We start from the raw sequence: 27180 nt of genomic DNA on the forward strand, positions 1-27180 counted from the left end.
AAAGAAAATAAAATATAGCATTGATTTGACTGTAATGTTTATTTATATGTTTGGCTAAAACTCTTAGCTTTCAGCCATCCTGTAATAGATGTAAAAAGTGTCTTTCTGCCCAGCATGCTGAAGTCATGTGATGTTAGACTTTGTCCACCCTGCCTTTATTGAATCCCCCTGTAATGAAATGGGGGAGAAAGTCCGTATAAAATGACGTTAGACCGGCGCGCGCCGCGCTGCTCCACGCCGCGTCGCGCGCAGCTGGAACGAGCGCTTTCCCTCCGCGGACTTTTGCCCTTCGACTTTCCAACTTGTGGAGATAAGCCGCCACGCAGCAGCTGCGACATGTTTTCGCCTAAAACCCCCAGAAACCCGTCCAGGAACGAGTCCAGGCCTCCGGAGCAGATCTGTATGGTGGAGTGTCGCTGCGAGCCGGAGTGCACCTGCGGCGTCCAATGCGCGAGCGGCGGCGCGAGACGCTGCCCGGCCGAACCGCAGGTAGGTAGGCCTCCGGACAGCTGCGGCACATCTGCCCTCATTATCTCCCCTGCTTGACCTGTTGTTGGAAGTTTTCACTCTATGACTTCCTCATGTACAACTTTGACGCACGTGAATCTTGGAAACCAAACCACATGTCATGACAACTCATGAAAACTGGAGTGGAAGTGGAACATGTCACAGCTAATTAGGTTAATTGACAACAGGCCTGCTGTGTGATTGGACATATTGAAGGTCTGAGCTGGGAAGGTTCATGTGGAGAAACAACAGTTTTTAAGTGACAGTGAAAGCAGCATGGTTGTAGTTTCAGAAACAGCCGATCTTCTGGGATTTCCACACACAACCATCAGCAGGGTTTACAGAACTGGTCTGAAGAGGAGTAATTATGCTGTGGGAAGCAGTTGTCTGGACCAGAATGACTTGTCAGATCAGACGGACTCAGCAGAAATCCACACCATATACCGCTCCATTTCAGATGGTAGGGTAGTGTGTGGTGTAAACATTTAAACATGGATCCATTCTGCCTTGCGTCAATGGCTTGGGTTGCTGTTGGTGTAATCGATTATATTTTCTTGCCACATTTTGGGCCTCTTGTTACCATCATGGCATGGTGTAACCACCACATCCCACCTGAGTATTGCTGCGGACCTTTCTGAGCACAGTGTAGCATCTTCCGATGGAAACTTCCAGCAGGATGATGCACCATGTCACAAAGCTCACATCATCTCCACCATGATGTTGAGTTCACTGTCCTCCAACGGCCTCCACAGTCACCAGATCTGTGGTGGAACAGGAGATTCTCATCATGGATGTGCAGCAACTGTGTGAAGCTTTATATCAATAATGAGCGAAATCTTTGAGTGTTTCCAACACCTTGTTGAGTCTATGACCCCAAGACTTAGAGCAGTTCTGGAGGAGAAAGGGGTCTGAACCGATACTAGCATGGTGGACCCAATAAAGTGGCCAGTAAATCTAGATCAACAGTTCAATAAAGATGTTTCTCAAGATCAATGGTGTACTTCATGGAACCACTGAAAGATTTAGTCTGAAAAGAAAGAGGACGCAGTAGAATGATTGATTCTGGTGTCCTCAGGCAATTTTTCTGTAAAATCAGACATGCAGAAATTACTGCATGTACACATAAACTCTACCACACAGCTCCCGGTTTTGAATCCCAGCTCAGGCCTGTCTGTGGGGAGTTGGCATGTTTTCCAGGTGTTCTGGTTTCCGGCGGTCCAAAGACATGCCAAATTCTTAATGAACTGAGTATACACACGACTGGTTTCTGTCTCTTTGAGCTCAGTAATGAACTGGCAGGTTCTTCAGATTTCTTCTTCAAAGACGGCCAGAGATGAACTAAACATAAGACTTCATACATTCTGTAAGATTTATCGTAAAAAGGCATTGAAAAGGCATTTTTGAATCTCTGTACTGTATGAGGTAAACTCTGCTGATAATTCTTATTTTCCTGAAAGTCCAGTTACAGTGCAGAGATTTAAGCTCTTTCCCTCTGATTAAACAATCTAAAGAGCTTCTTTTTACACTATAAAAATCTATCATCTATAAGATTACAAGCTTATTTTTTTAATGCTTGTTAGGGTCCAAGCAATATGAAGTATAGTTTGGACCCTATTGTGGTTAAAATGTTTATTATTATCATTATTCTCCTTGTTGTTTTCATTGTTTTCCATCCAAACAGCTGAATAGTATATAAACAGGTCAGGTTTTAATGTCAAATCTCTAATTGTGACTTGAGTTTTTAACACTTGGCAGTATGATCTCTGTCCACATGACTTCTTACACTCTGAAATGATACTAAAACTGTCCACTTCATTCAAATTGACATTTTGTGTTTGGTGGTATGTTTGTTAAAGATACAGAATAAAATTGTTTGATGCCTAAAGTGTTTGACTTGAACAAAGTTTTGGAGCTGATCCTTTAAATGCTGTATGTTTCTGCTACCACTAGGGGGCATTGTCAGAAATATGTGGGCTGGGGTGACTTTTGGTTGTTATGCTGTTGAAATGACTTATATTAGACAAAGACAAAGATCTACTTTGTGGTGGAATGAAACTACAAGTGCTTGTCGGATCTTTTGTAGTGCGTGAGAAACATATTGTCACATAGTCAAAGAAATATCCCAGAGCTCTTCCAGTCCGATTCCACCCAGCAGCTGCTTGATAGAAACCAAACAACTCAAAAGTTGCTGTGAAAGTCAGAGGAGGGTAAATATGCCTTCAGCGACATAACAACTGCGATAAGAAGAAAGATTGTTGACAATGACGTTTAACAAAATGGCAACGAGAACTCTTCACCTCAGAGAGCAGTGTAGAGCGGTAAAGTTGAGATGTGACATACAAAAGGAATGAAGAAGAGAGGAAGCTGTGATATATTTTATCACAGCACAGACCACCGTCGTCTACTGCACTGCTTTTCTCGTAATAATGTACATTTCTGAGAATGTTCATTATTATGAGCTTCTCGGCTGCACCGTGGTGTAGCGGTTAGCACCGTAGCCTCATCAGCCTCGACTGGCGGGAGGCTTGAACAGTGGCCTTTCTGTAAGGAGATTGCATGCTCTCTCCGTGTATGCGTAGGTTCCCCTGGCTTCTTCATATCATCAGGTTAACTGTCCATAGACTGTATATAAAAGAAGGACGGGGCCTCCGTGACGTCACCCATAGGTTTCTGAAGAGCTGAATCAAAGCTTGGTGCGCGAGTCCTACCATCGCCATCTTAGCATGGGCATGTGTGTCGTCTCGCCCTGAAAATACAAATATGGGCAAGGAGGTGGAGCTGAGAGGGAGGCTGTGAGTGTCATGGTGGATGATTGACATCGAGCGAACTCCGAGCTTTCTGTAGCTAAGAGCTAACCGAGCTAACCCGGAGACAACAGGAGCTAACCAGCTAACGGAGGTAAGCGGGCTAAAGCTAAGTCACGTTGTTATCTGGCTAAAAACTGCGGTTGTTATACGTTTTTTTTACTTGAAGCGGGAGATTGAGTACCTGTCAGTCAAAAGGACACGCCCCTAAATATGTGAACTTTGAGATTAAATTACTTTTAAAAGGGCGAGTTAGAAAAAAATTCACTCCCCCCACAGTTGTCATGAAGGTAAACCTGACCTATTAAACCGAAAATGGATTTTTGCACCAGGCTGTAAACATGTTTATTTCTGCTGTGAAGTTGGTCTTTTTAACATGGGAGTCTATGGGGATTTGCTCTGTTTTGCAGCACCTAGTGGATGAAGGGGGAACTGCAGTTTTATGCACTTCCGCATAGGCTTCACTTTTAACCACCGGAAACTCTGTCCATCTTTCATACATGATCTATGACCCTGCCTCTCACCCAATGGTTGCTGGGATTGGCTCCAGTTTCCTCCGACCTCTAATTGGACTGAGCAGTTAAAAAAATGGATGGATGGATAATCTCCTCCATCATCACCACGTTTGTTATTGTCTGAAACAAATGTCTAAACTCAGTGATTCTGCAAGATTTATCATGGATATGAAACTAAGTGAATGAACTCAAATCAAAGCAACTTTATTTATAAAGCCCTTTAAAACAGCCACAGTTGAAACAAAGTGTTTTATGTACTCAGTCAAAGCAACACAAGAGAATAAAACAATTAAAAGCAGATAAATAATACAATAAAATAATTGCTCATTCTTTCTAAAACAATCTAAAAACAATAAACAATTAGAAAGAATAAGAGATTAAAAATAGATAAAACCAAAATAAACATTAAATAAAACCAAAAGCTAATGTGGTTGATACTGACACCCGTACTCTTTAATTGGATTCTTATTTTCCTTGTAGACTATTATTGCACCACAAAAGCTTCTCTAAGTTTATATAAATTACTACATAATCAGAGTTTTGTTTTTCTACAAACAAAAGGAAATCCCTTTCTGCCAATGCTGCGTTTGGGTTACTGTAATTATATTGGACATGTCCATAACTCCTAAACAGAAAGCCAATCAGTGAGGGAGACTCCTTTGTTAACAGGTAGAGCAAGTCAGACGAATGATTTGATTGGTGGAACAGTCACCCAATCATTCATTTTTTTCATCCTATATGAATACCTGAGACAACAAAGGACGAGTATGTGCAGGGAAAAAGTCAAGATAGCAAGGTGACGCCAGACCATCACGATGCAGGTAGGCTGCAGATCAGATGAGTCAGTTAAGCGTTTTCTTAACCATTTAGTCCCATTTAGGGTCGCTGAAAGCTGGAGCCCATCCCAGTAATCAGGCTGCAGGATAATAAATTCATGTTGCCATAAAGTACTCCGGATTCAGTGATTTGATGAGTTCAGTGGGGAACATGATGTAGTTTGGAAACTTGTCAACAAAGTTTAAGAGCTCCAAAAGGTTATTTAATTAACCGTATAGTTTCAGTTAGTCTGTTGAATTTGTAATGATAAAATTCTATGATATTTCTGCAGGTTGTGTTTTTGCTCTGATTTAAATGTCACATCATTATTTTAATAAGTTCTTCGAACAGGTAATGGGCTGGAACGCTACTATGGCCATAAACGTGATGCTAAAAGTTGATAAAAAGGCTGTTTAATTTGTATAATTTAAAGAACTGGGTTTTAAAAGGCTTATTATATTTGCCCATTAATCGGTTTTTATCAGGAACTTGAAAAAACTTTTTTTTCTCCCTGATTTAATGCCAGCAGCACCAGACTACTAATCAGACTTTATTCTCTAAAATCTTGTCATTAACCTTATAATGAGTCATGTAATTTCCTCAGAGTCACAGATTTTAAATAATAAATGAAATTTATTTCACTAGAGTTTGTTCCTGCGCTGCCCTGCGGGAACTCTTTAGCGGAGGTGTCAAACATTCAGCATTTCTAAGAAAACTTTCCTTTGTGTTTCTGTGATTTAGGGATGTTCATGCACTTTGAACAGCAAACATTTCAGTGTTTGCTTTCCCTCTATGTTTACAGTTCTGCACCTCGCAGCTATGGTTGCAATATTTTACATTATTTATAACTTCCAGTTACTGTCCACTTTATTAGGTCGTCCTGTTCCGTTCGTTGTTAACACAAATGGCTGATCAGTAAATCACATGGCAGCAACTCGGTGCTTTTAGTCTCATAGACATGGACCAGATGACCTCCTGAAGTAAGGGAAGAAAGGGGATGACTGTGGCTTCGTTGTTGGTGCCGGACAGGCTGCTCTGAGACTTTAATTCACACTCGATCACAACAACTGGACAGAAGACATATTAAAAAAGTCTGGTCTGATAAGTCTCCCTCTGAGTAGCAACATTCAGATGGTAGGGTCGGACTTTGGTGAAACAACAGGGATCCATCCTGCCTTGGATCAGTTTCAGGCCGCTGCCGGTGTAGTGGGGTGGGGGGGGTGCTTTCTTGGCCCATTTTGAACCATTTCACACCAACATGGTGTAACCATCACAGCCTTCCTGAATATTGTTACTTATCATGTCCAGCACTTCATAGTCTGTCCTCACCACACACATCTGATCTGCATATCAGTACTCCTGTCCGCTCACGTTCCTCCTCCTCCGTCCAGCTGCTTGTCCACCCTGCTGGCTTCCTCACTATAGAGAGCAGGGTGTTCAGTCTGTTTGCTTCCCACCTGTGGACCTCTCATCCCCCTGATCTCAGTATCATAGACTCTCCTCCGCTCTTCAAATCCCAACTAAAAAACCAACTTGTTCTATGCCATCTAGCCACACACTCGTCATCTTAATGTTGCCCTTTGTTTTGTTTTATACTGTACTTTTAGAGCAAAGTGAAGACTCTGCTCTTCAAGGAGCACTTCTGCAATTGTTTCTCGTATTTTAATAAAGGGATTATTCTGGCGATGGAAGGGAGCAAAACCAAAAATAAATAAATAGATAAATTTGCACTGTCTCTAGCATTACATAGCAACACGTGCATGTAACTGGACTGATCCAGTCTGAATAACACTAACAGTATGTATAATGTCCCCTGTTGTTTGATTTCTTGCTTGTGTTGCTCTCACTCTCATTTGTGAGTCACTTTGGATAAAAGCATCTGCTAAATGACTGTAGAATAAAATACAATAGAATCATTTTGTTGATGACAATATTTAGGAAGTATTCTTGCATGGTACTGTGTTGCATGATCATGCAGACTGACAGAGAGCTGCACACAGTTGTAAATAAAGCCAGAATCTTGTAAATATTTCTCTCAGGTTTATGATTTAACTACAAATAAAACAAGAAAGCAAAAGCACTTCATGTCACGTCTTTGTGTGGAGTGCCGCACCTCTTGTGGATTAACTTCTCCTTTAAGTTTACGGAGGTGCTTTTAAGCAGAGTCACGCCGGGGGGCTTATGTAAAGGGGTTAGTCATGAGGTTTCAGGCCCCAAACTAACTTGGCTGTGCCTCATGAGGGGTTGGTGCTATCTAGCTGTATCTTAACTATGCATGGGACCTGATCCACCTTTGTTAAAACAAGAAACTAGTCCAGTCAGTATGGCTTAAAATGTTCCTGCTCAGAGGACTAAATTTGACCCAAATCTCAGCTTTCTGGATGCATTTCAACGCCATCTTGTCACTTTATTTGTCTTACAGACTTATTCTTCAGTGTTCAAAGTCCCAGGTTAGCTTTGATAGAAAGGAAATTACAGAACAAGCTATAACATTAATAAGAAGACTTCAGCATGATCCAACACATTGAAACAGGGTTTTGTTATTTTAGTTCCTCTAAATGATAAATTCACACAGATTTCCAGGTTTTCAGCTCCCCTACAGAACCGTAATGCATTAAAAACAACACTTCAGAGTCTGCTGGAACAAGAAATCCTATGTTTTTAAAATCTAATCTGCAATTTCTGCTGCCAACAGGACATCAATTTTCATCAACACGCGTCTTGCTGAGGGGTTGTGAAAGTGAGAACAATAAAACTGGGGTTTGTTGATGTTTTTCTGGGCTCAACTCTGAATTCAAGGACAAAAGTAAACAGATGGAGAGGAAAAAGAAAACATGTTTGAGTGGTGCGCAGTTTTTTTTCTAGTAATAATGCAGTAATACAGGAAAAACATAATATAAATGGCATGTCTACAACTTAGATCAAGGTTAAAAGTTCGCTGGTGAAACATGAGAAGATGAAGATCTGAGAAACAGGTTCATAGACATAAGAATCAGTTTGTGATTCAACTTGATATTCTAATAAAGTAGTGAATAAAGTGCTTAAATGTAAAATGTGAACCTAATAAATAAAAGAAAAGTCTTAATAATTAAAAACTACAATGAGAATGTTATGTCACATTTATAAATGAGCATCTTAGTGATCTTTTTTTTTTATTGTTTTCATAATTTCTGATATCATTTTATTGACATTTCCTTTACATTGTTAACTGTTTAATATTCATGTGAAATCATTTGATAGTGACGAAACAAAGACATGATCACAAGGAACAATATAATTACTAGGAAATGTTTGAAGCAATGTTTTCTCACAATTTTGAGGCATAACATATTTATTCAGGAATATTCAGACAAAAACATCTCATTATTATTTAAAATCCTCTAAAACAGGAAAATCTTTATTTACAAGGAAACTTTTGGATTTGTAAGATATTCTAATCAATAGTTTTTGTTTGAGATTTACAATGTTTAGTTACACCACCAAACCACTTTATTAGTCTCCACCATGCTAGTAACACGTTGGACCCCTTTTCACCAGAACTGGCTTCGTTCTTGTTGTCATAGATTCAAAAAGGTTGTTGGAAACATTCCTCATAAATTTTTCTCTATGTTGACATGAAGCATCACACAGTTTCTGCACATCCATGATGAGAATCTCCCGTTCCTCCACGTCCCAAAGCTGCTCTGTTGGATGTAGATCTGGTGACTGTGGAGGCCGTAGGAGGACAGTGAACTCATCGTCATGGTGGAGATGATGTGAGCTTTGTGACATGGTGCATCATCCTGCTGGAAGTTTCCATCAGAAGATGCTACACTGTGCTCATAAAGGGATGGACATGGTCAGCAGCAACACTCAGGTAGGCTGTGATGGTACAACCATGTCATATGGAGGTGAAAATGAGACTCATCAGACCAGCAACGTTTCTCCATCTTCTATTGTCCAGTTCTGGTGAGTCTGTATGAATTGTAGCCTCAGTTTCCTGTTCTTACTGACAGGAGGGAGCCCGCTGTGGTCTTCTGCTGCTGGAGACCATCTGATCCAACAGGACCTTTTACTCCAGACAACTCTCGCTCACTGCTCACCTCTTCTTCAGAGCGTCTCTGTAAACTCTGGAGATGGTTGTGTGTAAAAAATCCCAGTAAATACTCCGACCAACAACCATGACACGTTCAAAGTCACCTAAATCTGATGCTCAGTCTGAACGTCTGTTGCATAATTGACTCTGCAGTGTTTATCATTGTTGGATCAGCTCTCTTGCCTCCATCTGTAAATTCTCTACACTGTATTTGTTTACAGACGCAAAGACATCTAAACTGATCAACTTCTGTCTCATCTTTCCAGGACAACGGCTCTGTCTCTGAGAAACAAGGCTTTGACAACTTGGCCTACGAGTATGGGAGCCAGAGCGAGCTCTCCCATTTACCCAGATCTCCCTCCAGAGCCACTTTTAAACTCCTGGGACTCGCCTCTGAACACCAAGTCATGGAAAGCACGCTCAGCAGCCTGAAGGGAGTTCTTGCTGTCATTTGGTCTGTGCCTGACAGCTTGGTCCAGGTGGACTATGACGGCTCCGCTATCACAACCAAAGAGATCTCCCTGCAGCTGCAGACTCTGGGATGCAGCGTGGAAACAGCTGTGCAGATCAAAGTGGAAGGCATGCACTGCCACTCCTGCGTGCAGTCCATTGAGGGCCGCATCAGAGAGCTAACGGGGGTTTCACATATTCAAGTGTCTCTTCAAGACGGTGTCGCTGTGGTTGTATTTCAGCCTGTCATCATTACACAACAGGAGCTGAGAGACAAGATAGAGGACATGGGGTTTGATGCTACTTTATTACCTGAGGATCCATCCAGTGGAGACTTAAGCTGCTGGCAGAAGGAACCATCGAACACAACCGTGCAGACTGTAACCGTTTGGATTGTAGGGATGACTTGCAGCTCGTGTGTGCAGTCTATAGAAGGCAGAATTTCTCAGATGAGCGGAGTGAAGTCCATCACTGTGTCTCTGAAGGAGGAAAAGGGAACAATAAGTTTTGACCCGAGTGTGACGGAGCCGGAGCAGCTCAGGGCAGCCATCGACGACATGGGCTTCAATGCATCACTTACAGGTAGGAGAGTTGGTGGGCATCTCTCTTGTGCAATAAAAATGTTTCTATCACAGTTTCCTGTTGCTAAAGGTGACTTCCTCGTCCAGTAAGTTTTTACTTCTGGTGTCTGTAAAGGACCAGTTTGACATTTTATTTATTATTATAGAGTTCAGTTCAATTGAAATGTTACATCTGTACAAACAAGCTGAATTACATGCAGCCCATTATAATCCAGTTCAGTCCAGTTTGAGATAATTACCATCTGATTTCCAAAGATGTGTGTTTAAGTAAATTGGCAGTCCATTCATTTCTATGAGAATCCTCATAAACTGGTTGCGGCTTTTATCCCAGTTTGAACTTTTACATAATTATTACAAAATTACTGAAACAAAACATAAGTATGTAACAACTCTTAGTAGGGGTGTAAATAAAACACCAGCAGTAAGATGTTTTAATATCACAGATTTTACCATACTGGTGGGATTGGATTCAGGATTTCTTTGAGACAAAATCACCCGCTTATTTAAAAGAATCACTTCTGTTCATATTCCATCCCAAAAACAAAACTAAAACATTGAAATATAATTTTATTTCTGAGAAAAAATCAGACATTAAATGAAAAACTACAGTTATTCAAACAAAAGTGTATGAAAGGTAATCCATTCTGACTTTCCTCACTCACACATCTCTCCTGTGGACATCAGCGTTTTCCTCATCAAATCAAAACAAGAAATTTTAGCTGTTAAAACATAGCAAATAGAAACGGTTCTACATGTAGGACAGATGTTACACACTGTAAACTTCAGCTTCAGCCATGTTAAACCTGCAGGACTGGCCATCGGCCGTCCCTGAGCCAAACTAAGCTCCTCAAACAACTGGAAGTTTCTGGTATTTTTTGGTTTCATATCAGCAAACTTGTCTCACATCTTCTCTCTCTTATTAATGAGCTCTTTTATAAACGACCCCAGACTGCAGGGTTTGACTAGTTGTGTTATTTCGAATAACGTTTTCTATTTTTTAGCATCATTTACTTGTGCTTACCGTATTAGTTTGCTATTATAAGTATTTTCCAGTTTATATTTCTTTGTCTTCCATTTGTCTGTTTTGTGTCTTTACAATGAACCTGAATCCACTTTTAATGTCTTTTACTACATTTCTATTGGTTTTGTTGTCTTTAAAATTTGATTTGACTTCGTCTTGTTGCACTTTTACAGGTCCATTGGCTTGAATAACTTAATAAATAATAAAATCCTTATGGCCCAGTGCTTTTGCTTTTGTTTTTCTGTTTGTTTTTCCCTTTACGTTGAGTTTACATTCCTTTCTGCCATATTATGCTTCATTGCCTTTGTTGTCTGTTTGGCTCCTTTCAGTAATTTTGCATGTATGTCTGGTCATTTTTCATCTATTTTTTATATTTTATTTTATTTGTTGCGTGTTGAGTCTAAGTTTAATGGTTTTGTGTGAAATTGTAATTTTGTTTTCATTTTATACTTTTTTCGCCAGACTGTTTTTTTTTTTTTTTAACTTATTTGTTTCAAATGTGTGTTTTCATCACTTCATGTCTGACTTCCTGACTCTCCTTGCAGGCTGGATGTCTTTCTTTACATTTCAGTTTGTCGTCTGTCTATTTTTGATGGACATTTAGCATAACTTGATTATCATGTTATGTGTGTTTTCTTTATGCTTCTACTTACCATCTACCCTACTCGGTAGTTTTGCTTTATTTTGTTGTGTTGCTTCATATTCAAGATATTCAGCTTCTGTTTTGTATATTTGTCTGTTTCTTTACATTTTGCATCTGTTTGATGTAAATACATTTTTTGTGGCCCTTTAATGCTACTTTGCAGCTTATTCCCACCTTTTATTGTTAGTTTCAAAGCCTTTTGTTATCTCGCTTTCCATCTCTCTTACGTTATTTTGACTTCATTTGCCTCTTCTGACAAATTTGTCTGGTCTAATTTGCCATACTTTGAAATATTGACAGTAACAGAATAAGGTCTCTGTTGGTGCATTTGACCACTTTATTGAAACATACTGTCCATAAAAACTAACACATGACAGCTGACAAAGAGATGACGTCCAGGTGCAACACAAAAGATATAAAGAGTCGACTCTTTATGCTCTAGTTTTACTGAACTGGTTTTTCAGCTCCCCGGTCAGGACTGAAAAGCACCCATTGTTAGATGCCTTCAAACAGCATATTTTGTGTCATTGAATCATCTTGGGTATGTCATGTCATACACACCTAAGAAATCTGCTTCATGACATGACAATGTATGCTCAGGAGACTTTATGCTGTGTTTATGCAGGTGTGAACTATGCCAGAAAAAAGTCCAACAACACTTATAGTTAGTTGTTGTGCATTATGTTCATAAAGACCCGCATGAAGCCTTCACTTGCCCCACTTTATCTTTATCAGTTGCTATGGAAACCAGGCAAGTATGCAATCCAAAACGACTCGGAGTGCTCTTATGCTGGCCGGAGCTTTAATGAGAAAACCAGCTTGCCAAGATGTGGAATTAACTTTGGGAGATTAAGAGCAGATTCTTCCACGTCTTTTTTTTTCTTTAAATTTCAGTTGTTATCGTTGATTCTTGCAGAACGGCTTATTAACGCTGTAGGATATTGTTTTAGTAGTCCTGCTATGGATATGCTGCTTAAGCTTTATGGTCATGTTTGGATGCACTTTGCCATTCTGGCATTTTTCATTCTCCTTTCAGAGCCTATAAAGAGCATCCAGAGTCATAAAACGTCTGGAGCTGCTGGCTCAGGATTGTCTGATAATCCTGACCTGCAGACACCCAGCAGGGCCGGAGTCAGCAATGGATCTGGATCACAGGGAAACTCTATAAGAGGTCATCTAAAATCCCCCGAAAAAGTAGAGAAATGCTTCATTTGTGTGATGGGAATGACCTGCGCCTCCTGTGTGGCCAACATCGAGAAACACCTGCTCAAACAAAAGGGTAAGTCTCAGAAGTGATAGCTACTGACTGGGTTGTGTTTGTTTGATGGTGTTTTACTTTTACCTGCAGGAATCATCTCGGTGTTGGTGTCGCTCATGGCTGGAAAGGCAGAGGTGAAGTATGATCCAGACGTCCTGGATGCGGCAGCTGTGACTCAGCTTGTAGAGGACTTGGGCTTCGGTGCCAAGCTGATAGAGGATAACGCAGTGACTCATGGGAAACTGGATCTCACTGTAAGAATGTGCAACATTATACGACACAGGACTCACCCTTTTGTCCTAAAGCAGCCTCACACTCCGCAATGCTTCACCTACAGATAACAGGCATGACATGCGCATCATGCGTGCACAACATCGAATCCAAGCTCACCGCTACCAAAGGGATCCTCGGTGCTTCGGTTGCCCTGGCAACCAAAAAAGCGCAGATCCAGTTTGACCCGGAGGTGCTCGGAGCACGAGATATTATCAGGATCATTCAGGTATTTGGGGTTTAAAGTCTTCATGCCTACACGTTTACATATGTGTGACTGTTTTTTGTCTTTATTTTCTCTACAGAGTCTCGGGTTCGATGCCAGTCTGGTGAAGGAGGGGTTTAAAACCAATCTGGATCACTCAGAAGAAATCCGACAGCAAGTATCTGGTTAAAAATGGTCATTATAGATTAGCTTATACATGGCACAGGTGTGAACTGAAAGGTTTGCTGTTCTATATTTGGACACATTTTATTTCATGGTAAACCATTCATCCAGAGTGACTGTAGTGTGTTGTTGCTGAAGCCCGAGTAGCCCAGTGTGCAAACCAGGGATTGTACGTTCCACTCGCAGCTGAGGTGAATGTGTAGAAGCTTCCTGAAGCCATACAACTAGTCAGTGGGTTGAACGCACATCTGTAAAGTCACTTTCAGTGCAAAATGGTGAAGTTCTGTATCCTTGTTCGAGATCGATGTGATTAACTGTCATAAAACATCCCAGTTATCTCTATTCCATCCAAGAACAATCTAAAAAAAAAAAAACAACCTTGACTGGTTGTTCTCATTTGCGTCCTTCCCTCCAGAACACAGGTGTCAAACTCCAGTCCTCGAGGGCTGGTATCCTGCAGATTTAAGTTGTCTCCATGCTCCAACACACCTGACCAAAATGAATGAATAGGTTGACAAGATGTTGTTGGATCCATTTGATTTGAATCAGCTGTGTTGGTGCAGGGAAACAACAGAAACCTTCCGGATACCGGCCCTTGAGGACTGAAGTTTGACTCCCCAGCTCCAGATGATAACTGGTTTAGGTTTAGAGCACTTTATCCATGAAGCTATTGATTTTGTATTGGTCCTGTGAAAATGACCAGTTTCATATATGCTGCCTCTGCAGGTGGAAGAGCTCCTTTCTGCTCAACCTTGTGTTCGGCCTTCCCGTCATGGGCCTCATGATCTACATGATGGTGATGGACAGCCAGCACAAAGAACACGGAGGCTCCATGCCTGAGGAGCAGAACATACTGCCGGGTCTCTCCATCCTCAACCTGGCCTTTTGGCTTCTCTGTACACCTGTACAGGTGAGGTGGTGGAACAGCATGTAAGGCACTAAAACCCTGCAGGTTTGACCTCTTTTCTTTTTATCTCTTCAGATCTTTGGGGGTTGGTACTTTTACATCCAAGCGTATCGCTCTTTAAAACACCGAACAGCCAACATGGATGTTCTGATCGTGTTGGCCACCTCCATCGCCTACATCTACTCCCTTGTGGTGCTGATCGTCGCCATGGCAGAGCGGGCCGCCCAGAGCCCTGTTACCTTTTTTGACACTCCACCAATGCTCTTTGTGTTCATCGCCCTGGGACGATGGCTGGAGCACATTGCCAAGGTAAATAAAGGAGGAAAAAGAAAAACTCTCCAAGATCTCAAACCACCATGCTTCCGTCAGTGTTTTGAAGACTCATAAGAGAGATTTTAACAGCCGGAGATATTGTTGTACGTCAGTAGTTATCATAGTTAATGTATCACTCCACATCAGATGATTCTGTCACACATTTATCCAGAAATCATCGATGCAGCATAAATGAATAAGTAAAACTTGATGTTTAGATGGAAACTTGACCGCATTCCTGAAGTTCTTTGTCAAATAAAATGCTGATAATCTGCTGATATTGTTTCAACAAAAATAAGTTTAATATATCTTTGTTTTTAAATTTATGACAATTGTTTTTACCCTTTTCATTTCTTCTGAATTAAACAATTCAATTCAACTTTATTTATATAGCGTCAAATCACGGCAATGCCATCTCAAGACGCTTTACAGACAGAGGAGAAAACATGATGAAAGCCAATTCATAATAGCCTATATAAGGAAACCAACAGATTGAGTTGGAGGTCCAACTCAATCTCCCATCCTGAACAAGCACACTGGCGACAGTGAGAAGGAAAAAACTCCCTTTTAACAGGAAGGAAACCTCATGCAGAACCCGGTTCAGGGACAGGCAGCCATCTGCCTCTGCTGTGTGGGAGGAAGAGGACAGAAAGACAACAGACAACAGGAACTGCTACTCCCGGCCAAGGAGACCTGCTGAGACAGGAGACATACATGTTAATGATGCAACACTGTTATTGAGGGGGAGGGAAATCAAATCAAATCAAAGATACTTTATTCATCCCTGAGGGGAAATTCAGAGTTCAAGCCAGCTTGTCCAAGGTCAGACATACAGACATGTAACATTAATGACTTAAAAGTAATACAGAACCAAGTTTAAGCTTAGGCCATGCAGCTAGTTTACCAGCCCTGCCTTACAAGATAAGAACAGAGATACATTAAGATCATAGGGGATGTCGAGGAAAAAACAAGGTCATGTAACTCCGGACATACAGAGACATGTCCGGACATACAGAGAAAAAAACCTCATACACTGAAGCACAAACTAAAACAAGACACACAAAGTCCAGGGAGGCGGTGAGTCATGTGGGAGGGGACTGGGGGCTGTTGAGGAGGGGGGACAGAGTGTCTATGAACATGTCTTCTTCCATTCTCAGGGGAGGTTGCGTCGGCCCAAGGCTGCTGGGAAGCCGAATCCAGATATGATTGTTGTTTGGGTTCCAGGCGAGGAAAACAATTTGCCCATGGCCTTGAGTCCATAGCTGTTCTCAGGCTCTCTAATAAAAGATGTATAACAAAATCCAAATTCAGCCATATTTTGATGAATTGACTAGTTTCTTAGGGAATGGCAGCTTTGTGTATGAACAGTGCCTTGAAAGAGCTGGAGGTGATGGAGGTGATGTTGAACTGGAGGCTCCTGAGTTTTCTCCTACGGTCTTCATACTGCAGCTTCTAGCCAGCACTCGTTTCTTTCCCTATAGTTCTGTTTTATTTCTAGGTCAACAAATCAACCTCAATACTGGTAAAATACTAAATTGCAGTTCTATCTTTTTTCCATCTTTACCTCGTCCAGCTGAGAGCTTGATGGAGGACTTTGGAAGTATGTTAATTTGGAAAAAATCTAAGAATTAAAAAAAAAAAAAATGATAGATTTGATTTAAAGTGGAACTATTCTGTGCATTTCAGGCAAATTTATTTTTATTTTTGAGCCCAGAAGGGCTGGGATTGATCGAGTTATTGTCACAAATTGCTTTATTTACCTCAGACCGACCCTGTCCGTAGGCTGTCAGATCAGTCTGTGGGCAAAACGAGTGGATTGAGACTCTTCCGCATTAAGCCCCGCCTCCCACCAGATATAAGTTGCCACTGATTGGTCAGCTGCCACTGCACTACTTCAGGAGCGCTCACTGCAACTGCTTTTGCCGTCATTGTAACATCTCATAAACAGAAGGATTAGGCTAATTTGAACTCAATAAAAAAAAAAAAAAAAATACAATGTCAACACATAGCATACAGCCCTACATGTTGGAACCTGAATCAGACCCTGAAAACCAAGTGGAAACTGGCAACCCACAGCAACGAATGCAGCAGGATGTCTCTCTTTGGTAAACTCACCAGCCATTGTTGGAAATAACTTTATCCGACGTTTTCCACCTGCCTGATGTATTTGTACATGCCCTTGTTAACCAGTAGAAGGTAACCAATCACCGAACCTTATCCCCCGGGACGTCACAAGGATTTCCAAGTAGAAAAAACTCTTTAAAACAACGCGTTTTTCGTCGCCATGGAAACCAAACGGAGAGAGTGCTGGAACTCAAACTCAAACTCAAATATGTGTTTAGGTGATAAAAAACAGTACCGTTCACATGTCTGATGAGGATTCAACACTGTAACACTGTAGAAAGCTCAGAAAACTCCAAATACCATCATAGCGCCCCTTTAAATTAAATTAAATGCAATGAAAAATGCTTTATTATTCCCCAAATAAAAAGATAACTATTTAGAAAACAGAGCTTTATCTTTTGCTTTTGAAGAATGTCTCTGTCACTGAGCCTGTTTTTGTCCTCCATTTGAGAGCAAAACTTCAGAAGCTTTGGCCAAATTAATGTCACTACAAGCCACGGACGCCACTGTGGTCACTCTGGGAGCCAATCACTCTGTTATCAGGTGAGACACACATGCTGACCTCTGCAGAGCAATAACTCTTCTACATAATATCCAGCTTTTACCTGCAAACCGTCTGTTGCCTCAGCGAGGAGCAGGTGGTGGTGGAGCTGGTCCAGCGGGGGGACATCGTGAAGGTTGCCCCGGGAGGAAAGTTCCCCGTCGACGGGAAAGTGATTGAGGGCAGCTCCATGGCAGATGAGTCCTTGATTACAGGTTAGCAAACTGCATCAGGTGAAGAGTTACACGCCTTCATCAGTCTTTCATTTTTACTTCTTTCTTCCCATCAGGCGAGCCGATGCCTGTTAGTAAGAGGGTGGGCAGTCTGGTAATTGCAGGCTCCATTAATGCTCACGGCGCCCTTCTGGTGGAGGCCACTCATGTCGGTGCTGAAACAACTCTGTCTCAGATTGTTAAACTAGTGGAAGAAGCCCAAACCTCAAAGGTAGAAAGCATATTTTCTATGTAAAATCCCATAAAAATCCTGATTATTTCACCCAGATTACTTCTCTGTGTGTGTACTCAGGCCCCCATCCAGCAGTTTGCAGACAGACTCAGCGGCTACTTTGTTCCCTTCATCGTTCTTGTTTCTCTGCTGACGTTGGTGGTCTGGCTGGTCATCGGCTTCGTCGACTTTGACATTGTGAAAGAGAACTTTCCGGTGGGTTTCCTTCACAGCTGTCTTCATGAGCAAACTGAAGCAGCTCACACAAAGCTCCGACTCTCCCCCCCCATGCAGGGTTACAACCAGAACATCTCCAAGGCCGAAGTCATCGTCCGCTTCGCCTTCCAGGCCTCCATCACCGTTCTGTCCATCGCCTGCCCCTGCTCTCTGGGGCTGGCGACCCCAACCGCTGTCATGGTGGGAACGGGGGTTGGAGCTCAGAATGGGATTCTCATCAAGGGAGGCGAGCCGCTGGAAATGGCCCACAAGGTAATGCACTTCACACCCCTCATGTCTTTATATCTTAGAAAGAAAACAGGAAATAGTGCTGGGGATTCATAAGGCAGAAGCTGGATGTGGAAATGAGTATTTCTTGGTCTGGGCAGCTTTATTTTTCAACTCAGCCTCTAAACTTCTTCTACAAGGTTTTTTTTTTTTTTTTGTCATTTCTTTATGTAGTTTAAAGGAATAGTTCACCAGACTTCTTGAATTTTCCAAAGCTCTTCTTTGGATGTTGCCTGTCTCTTATTCTGTTCTCTGTCAAGAGGATTTAATGCTGCCTTAGTAATGTTAAAGTGTGGATTCTGGGGAGAATTTGTCACTTTTTCAAATCTGTTGCTGCTCATTTTGAGTCCAGTTCCTGTGTCATTTGACATATTTCAGCCTTTTCTCCCAGTTTTCCTTCCATTTTAACCATTTCTGATGAGCCAACACTGTGTTTCTCCAGTATATTTTCCTGATTATATCTTGCTTTCCTGTAATAAACTTGTTGGGTATTTTTATGTCCGGAATATTGCGAGATTATGTGACGTCATTGTGAGATTATCTCAGGTAGTTCAGGTTTTAAGTGAGCAGGTACGCCACTACCCACACATATTGCATGGAAGCCCTTTTCGTAGTTGCTGCAGATGCCTCCACCAGAGTGTCCAACCACGTTTTGTCACATTTGTATGTATGAAGAGGAGCTTGGTCAGGTTCCTGTCCAATCAGTTCAGATTTATTTTCAAGGTCTTGGTTCAGGTCTTTACTAGATTTACTCTTGTTTCTTCAGGACATCATTTTTAGATCTTCTTCATGCCCTGTACATAGATTTTAGGTCTGACACTTCTTCTTTTGTACTCAATGCTTTGAGTTTTTCCAGATGTATTCAGGACACGTTCCACATCATGCTGAGATATGGCGAGTTTTTCTTTTTAGCCAATAGCTCTTTGAGAATCACCTCGTTGCTGCAAAAACCTTATTTTCGGTCTGTCAAACTGAGTTATCTTTGGCATTTTTCTTAGATGCAGCTAAACAAATAGGGACAAATGATGTGTCTCTGTGACAGGCTTGAGTTAGGACTTTTTTTTCATTAGTTGAATGATTCATTGATCAATGTTATGTAGCTTAAAAAATCCCCTGAAAATGAGTAAAACACCAGTGCTGCAAAATGAAAAACTAAAAACAAAATAAAGCAAAACTTTAACAACCTTCACAAAGCTGGAAAACTCTTGCCAAAGGTCATTTTACCAAATTATTCTGGCTGGATACACAATATAAATAAATAGTGGCTCAAGCTTCATTCTGCAGTGCTGTATATATATATATATTTCTCCGCCCAGTAGAACGGATCAGTCCAGTATCACACCGACAGCCTGATAAAAGTTCATTCATGAAGCACATTGTCAGTAAATAATAATGCTGATGCTGAAACTACGAAGAGCAGGGGAACTATTTGTGATCAGAGTGGCAACTTCTGACAGAAAAGAGGAAAACATGAAAAGAAGAATAAATCATTAATGAACACACTCATGCAGTGTGTCTGTGGAGCCTTTTTACTGCAATAAAAACAAGAATCCTGCACTGTGTTCTGCTATGTGGATGTGCAAGGTGCAACAGATACACATTAATCTTCTGATTTGATGCATAAAAGGCTGTAAATCATCATTTTCTCAACCTGATCAAATACTGACCTCTTGTGGCATGATGGAGAAATCATTTGGAAACCTTGGAAGAATTTTTCCAGCTGAAATCTCTCTATCTGATGATATAAGGAATTATGACATTATGTGTGATCTATGACATACTAACATGTACTTGTATTTGTCTTCAGATTGGTGTGGTGATATTTGATAAGACTGGTACCATTACAAACGGCGTGCCACGGGTGACTCGTGTGCTGGTGTTGTGGGAAATGGCCCGCATGCCCCTGAGAAAGATCCTGGCAGTAGTCGGCACAGCAGAGGCCAGCAGCGAGCACCCGCTGGGCATGGCGGTGGCCAAACACTGCAAAGATGTGAGAGCCTTCTTTATACACATCACCTGACTTTTTAACTCTCTAAAAAACTTAAACCGTTTTGCATCCTAATAAAAAAAGAGCTTGCATCCGACAGGAACTGGGCTCTGATGTCCTGGGATACTGCCAGGATTTCCAGGCTGTGCCCGGCTGTGGGATCAGCTGCAGGGTGTCCAATGTGGAACATCTGCTGCAGCAGCAGACTGATGAGTGTTTCCTGCTGTCTGGTGCCACCACTGATGAAAGCAGCCTGCTCTCTGGGGGGGGCTCTAGCTCTTTAGGTATCTACCTGTTGTCTCTGAAGGACAAACAACAATTTTCTTTCAAGTTTATGACATGTGGATTTCCTCTGTGAGAACTACGTATAAAGCTCCATCATATAAAGTTCACCCAACCTTGTGTGATCAACATTAGTAGGTTAGGACATGGTACTAATCAGACATATGCTGTCCATGAGGTTATGTTTGAAGGGATGTGTGCTGCTATCTTAGAGCTACAGCAGCCTGTAAGTTCAAATAAATAGAAGAATGCTCAGGATTTAACACTATAAATTTCTACATATCAAGCTATACTGACAAGTCTGCATGAAGAGATCGTTTTGGTGTCTTGGGCTTGTTTTATCTTCTAGTCATTTTTAATCCCCAATAAGACCTAAAAACAATAAACTTAACAAGCAGTTATTACTCTGATCCCATACTTGTATTTTCATCTATATAAATTCTGCTTTCATATATAATCATATATAATATATTTCATTCATTTCATATTTGACATTTCTTAAGTATGCCCCCCCTCACCGACCATATCTGATGAATATGTTTATACATTTCTCCAAAACAACTTCCAAAAGACCTTTATTAACACCATAGTTCAATAAATTTAATCTAAGATGTTCATTTTTTTTTTTTTTTTAATTATGATACTCATAAATACTTAACGGAAAATGGTTTTGATTTAAGAGCTTCTGAATCTTAAGTCTTTCAGTGGTCTAAAGTGCTATAGTTTAATGTGCAAAATATCAATAGGAGGAACAAAAATTCCTGTTTTGTATGAATGGCTTGTAATCTGTTAATACTGCATGAGAGGGGTTTAAATGGTTTTGTGAAGGATTATTAGGTTTTAATGGATCATCTGAATAGTTTAACAGCTCATTAATATGGCACAAAACAGATTCCTTTTTTGGTAAAAAAAAAAAATTACTGGGACTGTAACTCAAATTTGCAAAAACAAAATGTATTTTTCTGTTTTTACAGATTCATCACAAGTTCTTTTAAAATATTTGGTTTGTAAACTCTACAGCTTGAATAAATTTCAAAAGGAAATGCAAATTATTTGTAAAAGCAAGAATTTATTTGATCATTTTCACTTCTGTGGACTTAAAGGGCATACATCTCCCAAACAAGCTAAACGTCTTCTCATCTTCTAGCTGAGGGAATATCTTACTCTGTCCTGATCGGGAACAGGGAGTGGATGAGGAGAAATGGCCACCACATCAAAGCAGACGTTGATGCGGCCATGTCGAGCCATGAAACTAAAGGACAGACAGCCATACTGGTGGCAGTAGACGGTGAGGACAAAACATCCATCCATCTTATAAACAGGATAATCCAATTCAGGGTTGCAGGCAGGACAAAAACTTAATAGAAAATGTTCAAAATCGAAGTAATTTAATTATTTGCTACACTTAAAAAAAAAAAAATTCAGTGTTGAATAATTTTGGCAGTGATTTAACTCCATAAATTAGGACCTAATTTTACACCGTGTGCGCTCTCTTTAGGTGTTTTGTGTGCCATGTTGGCCATCGCAGACACAGTGAAAGCAGAGTCAGCATTAGCCGTGCACACGCTGAACAGCATGGGCATCGAAGTTGTCATGATAACGGGAGACAACAGGCGCACAGCCAAAGCCATAGCAGCACAGGTAATGTGTTCCGCAGATAAACACCTGAAGACATTACATGAACTCACAGGGTTGGTTTGGCTGCAGGTGGGGATCAGAAAGGTGTTCGCAGAGGTGCTGCCGTCACATAAGGTGGCAAAAGTTCAGGAGCTGCAGGAGCGAGGCCTGAAAGTGGCCATGGTGGGAGATGGCGTCAACGACTCGCCTGCCCTCGCTTCTGCTGATGTCGGCATCGCAATTGGCACCGGCACCGACGTGGCCATCGAAGCAGCTGACATTGTCCTGATCCGAGTGAGTTATGAAATATTGAAGCCCATCACAGCAACTTTGAGATAAAAAGGAAATTTAACTCATAATTTTTACTCATCTCATTAGTCGGGAGACCAACGATTCTTAACCTTTTATGAGCCAGCCCCCCCCCCCCCCCCCCCCTCATTTATCAATGATAATCTTTTATGTCACCATGATTGTTTTTTATTTTCTTATTTTAACTTTATCATATAATTATTAATGTGAATTCCATCTTATAATGAAGCCTTTAAAGGTAATTTTAATTCATAACTCTGGATTTAGTCTCATAATTATAATTCTCATTATTATTTTTCTTATCTTAAGTTGTGAATTTTAATTGTCAAGTTTATTCATATGTATAAGTTTATATCCAGGTGGATATAGCAAGTGAAGCCTATGTGGAAGTGCAAAAAAAATTGCAGTTCCCCCTTCATCCACTAGGTGCTCCAAAACAGAGCAAATCCCCATAGACTTCCATGTTAAAAAGGCCAACTTCACAGCAGAAATAAACATGTTTACAGCCTGGTTCAAAAATCCATTTTAGGTTTATAGGTCAGGTTTACCTTCATGACAACTGTGGGGGAGTGAACTTTTTTCTTACTCGCCCATTTAAAAGTAACTTAATCTTGAAATTCGGCATATTTAGAAGCATGCCCTTTTGATTGACAGGTACCCGATCTCCCGCTTCAAGTGAGAAGAGCATAGAACAACTGCGGTTTTTAGCGGGCTAACAGCGTGACTTAGCTTTAGCCTGCTTACCTTTATTTGCTCGTTAGCTCGGTTAGCTCTTAGCTACAGGCAGCTCGGAGATCACTTTATGTCAATCATCCACCATGACGCTCACAGCCCCCCTCTTAGCTCTGCCTCTTTGCTCATATTTATATTTTCCGGGCGTGACGACACGCATGCCCCTGCCAAGATGGCGATGGTAGGAACCGCCCACAGCTCTTCAGAAACCTATGGGTGACGTCATGGAGGCTATGCCCATCTTTTTTTATACAGTCTGTGTTTATATCTCATAATTATTGCATAATCTAGATTTACTTCAGACAAACATGAGCTTCCATATGAAACATTATTTGTATAGATGCAGTTATGTCTATAAATGAGTCAAGCGGTTCTTCACTCTGCAGAACGACCTCCTGGACGTGGTGGCCAGCATCGAACTGTCAAAGAAGACAGTACGCCGCATAAGAATCAACTTTGTCTTCGCCCTCATCTACAACATCCTGGGTATTCCAGTCGCAGCAGGTGTGATCAGACCCGAACTGCTCTGCAACGTTACGTTTCTGCCTCCTGAAGCAGAGAAACAAACTCAAAGCTACAATTGAGATGAATGTGATCTGTCAGAATTTCACCCTTTTCTCTGTGGCTCTGTGCTGTCCTGGTTGCAGGCGTGTTCATGCCCGCTGGCTTGGTGCTGCAGCCCTGGATGGGCTCGGCTGCGATGGCTGCCTCGTCTGTGTCAGTCGTTCTGTCCTCTCTGCTGCTGAAGATGTGAGTTCAGAGAACTGATTTGCATCGTTTCTGTCTATAAATGGAGTTTTGGAGTTGGAAAGGGTTACCAAACTTTGTACTGCTTGTATATATCTCAAACTCAACTGCCATTTGTTCCTCAACCCTTCTTGATCAAGCATTGTATGTTTCTGTGCTTTGGAGCCGTGACTTCTTAGAGAAGTCTGAAGAAAGTTTAGACTTTTGAATTGTATATTTTATAAATGTAGCCTGCTTGAACAGTTTTTCCAGGATCTCCTACCCCGCCTTTAACAGAATGTAGATAGAAAATTGCAACCAGAAGTAAAATTATTCACTTTATTTAACAGATAAATGTGTAAATGTGTTGAGAATGGAGGTTTTTACGGTCATTTCAGCGAAAACTACGGACTTAAGCTGCTTTGGAGAAGTGTTTAAATGACCATGTTGATGTAACTAATTCATGACATGCTTTTTATATTTAACAATTAAACTGGTTTTATAGAGTAAAAAACAAAAAAACCAAAACAAAAATAAACCCATAAACAAAACAGAAATCAGAAAACAAATCAGAAAATGGGACACCGTTTGTAGTCACACATCCTAAAAATGTATTGTTTTATTAAATGTTTTCTGTTTCGTTGCTGTGTTTTATGAAAGATCACGATTTAATCATGCTTATGTGCGTACCCACTCTTTATGTTTTTAGCTCCTCCAACAACTGCATTCGACACAACACTTCTAAAACCAAAACTAACACCCCTAACCCTTACAGTAAGCCCTAATTCATTCCAAATGTTATGTATTTTATCTGTTTATTTATATTTCCTTTTTTTTTTTTTTTTTTTTTTTTTTTAACCTGTCCTGTCCAGCATCTCAGCATACAGAACAGCAATCTGCGTGCCATATTTTTGCCAGACAGATTTGCTCTGTCAAGGGAGATATCTCATGTATATAGCTGTCCTTGATAATCTGAATATTTTTATTATTATGATAGTTATTTTATTTTTTTTTCTTTTTTTCTTTTGCAATCGTTGTCAGTCTTGATGTAGCTGATCTGGACCTGGCAGGGGAAGAGGGAAAAAAAAGAAGATGTAGGGAGAAAAAGAGAGAGAGAGAGAAAAGAAAGGCGTGTCTAAGCTGCTAAAGTTACAGTATTTGCAAAACAAAATAAACTACTACAGAAATACAACAAGACATAAGTAGGATAGTGACAATATTAACAAAAAAAAAACAGACAAAAAATAAAAAATAAAAGTAAAAAAAGTAAATGAATTTAAAAAAAATAACAATTACAATACCAACCGTTATTAAACATACCTACAGAGAGTCATCAGCAACATTTAGTAGGAAGCAGATGGGAAGATGAGCGCTTTGTGGGCGTGCACGTGTGAGTGTTCAACCTGTGATCATGCAATCAAAGATCAGCTGAGTGCTTGTAGGGGAGCACGACCACGACCCGAGGTGTAGGGGAGGAAGCCAAGGCCCCCAGGGCCCGGCAAGCCCACCGCGCACAGAGTCCAGACAGGCAAAGCAGAGAGAGCCGCCGTCCGCCGAGCCCAGAGCAGTGGAAGCCCCCAAGCAGGCGCCACCCGGCGCCACGAGGCAGGGGCACCGGGTAGCACAGGGCGACGGCAAGCCGGCCCGGCGGACACCGGGTGCCAAAGCGCGGGCCGCACAGAGAGCCAGCAGCCCACAGGCCCCAGGACCACCCGTACCCCCCGGCAGAGTCCCGGCAGAGACCCCCCCACCCAGAGCATAACCATCGCGGGCCGGCGCCACCATGATACCAGGGGCGGGATCCCCAAAGACAAAGACACGCCTGTAGACTTTTTTGTCTCATCAGTCCCAGTTTCATCATAAGTAATGAAAGTGAAATAAATGACACACAAAAAACTATCCTAGAGGGGAATATAATGAACCTGGTTATGTTTTTATACAACATTTCTGAGGAAAACTGACAACTTCAACTTGGTGACGGTACAACAAGATGCAAATGTTTGATTTTAAAGCTTTTTTCGACATTTCTAATAAACATGCTGGATCTCTATTTTTAGTTTTAATCACGCTTTTTCTTTCTTTTGGTTCCTTTAGTCCATTTTGGTTTTGTGAAGTGAGAGATGACTCAGAGTCTTGTCAAAGTTCATGGACACATACATTTTTTGGACACAAAGATTTGAAACTTTAGACAAAATTAAAGTGGAAATCTTCACTTTTATTTGAAAGTGGACGATGGAAGAACTTGATTGTTAACAAAATTCCACAGAAAGTCGTAAATTGTGTGTCAAAAGCATTTTATAATGGCTACCTGTTCCCTGCAGGTATAAGAAAACCTCGACAGAGCTGTACGAGTCTCGTGCACGGGGCCAAATGAGGAGCCTTCGCTCGTCTCAGATCAGCACACATCTGGGTCTGGATGGACGACGGCGCAGCCCAGCTCTTCCAGCTAATACTCGGGAACAGCTCGGCCTGACCCCCGTACCCCTACCCGGCCTCTCCAGCCAACCATCGGGTCCAGAGCTGCTGGATAAAGCTGCTCCGGAGCAGGACCGCTACTCACTCCTGGATCATCAGATTGCAGAGGACATTAATGTTTAGCCAAAGGCAAGAGAAGAAAACAGTTTCTTCTCAGTTCTCATGTTTACAAATTCAGTGAAGCTTTTTATGCAAAACGTTTTGTATATTAATGTAAAAAAGACTCATTTTCTAATATTTTGGTAAAACACATTCTGTATATTTAGCTTCTATTCGGTCTAATCTATGGCTTTCCTTCATCTGAAGCATTTTGTGTCCGGTAGCAGGTACCACATGAAGGAAATCTTCTATATGAAATCCTGAGAAAACTGCTTAAAAATGCACTTTTACAAAATCCACAATTCAAAGTAAAACTGCTGTGCACATTTTCTGTGTGGATAAGGCTGTCAGTGGCTGTGTTGATCTGTGAGGTTATAAATAATGCATGTGTTGATAGAGGAAAATAACTTTCTTTGTAAAAATCCACCTGATTCTGTGCATCCAACTGAGGAGGAAAATATCGTTTTATGCTGCTTTGTCTAAACCTTCAGAAACTGTAAGGTAAAAATAGACCTGAAAAGAGGGAGAGCAGAATTTCAAGCCATGCCAGGGATAGTTAATGGGAGGCATTAATCAAATAGCCTCACACATGGACTCTATAGTTATCCACAAAGAATGAGCTTATTCACAAGCTAGTAGATATATAGACTTTAGGGTTTTAATTATAGCTCTTTTGTCACTTTCAGACCTCTTTATAGACTTTTCTCCTACAGCTGTTTGAGATGTTCCAGCAGGAAAAGCAGAACACCACTTTAAGCTCAGCCATTATTCATGGTTTTAATTACAGATGATT

The 27180-nt window shown here is 41.1% G+C and overlaps 1 protein-coding gene across 1 annotated transcript; it reads left to right on the forward strand.

Annotated features, from left to right (window-relative positions):
* Positions 1-201: 201 nt before the first annotated feature.
* atp7b (ATPase copper transporting beta) lies at positions 202-26411 on the forward strand (the record flags this gene model as incomplete). The annotated part of the gene is made up of 21 exons (XM_079264077.1): positions 202-489; positions 8984-9749; positions 12449-12691; positions 12761-12924; positions 13008-13169; positions 13246-13323; positions 14056-14238; positions 14311-14544; positions 17123-17214; positions 17300-17427; positions 17502-17656; positions 17738-17872; positions 17951-18145; positions 19968-20150; positions 20248-20431; positions 21577-21717; positions 21928-22070; positions 22137-22340; positions 23474-23591; positions 23735-23837; positions 26135-26411. The coding sequence occupies 21 exons, from the start codon at positions 202-204 to the stop codon at positions 26409-26411; spliced, it is 4176 nt and encodes a 1391-aa protein (XP_079120203.1).
* Positions 26412-27180: the final 769 nt, after the last annotated feature.

This window comes from Telmatherina bonti (assembly GCF_933228915.1).
Source record: "Telmatherina bonti genome assembly, chromosome: 24".
Lineage (NCBI taxonomy): Eukaryota > Metazoa > Chordata > Actinopteri > Atheriniformes > Telmatherinidae > Telmatherina > Telmatherina bonti.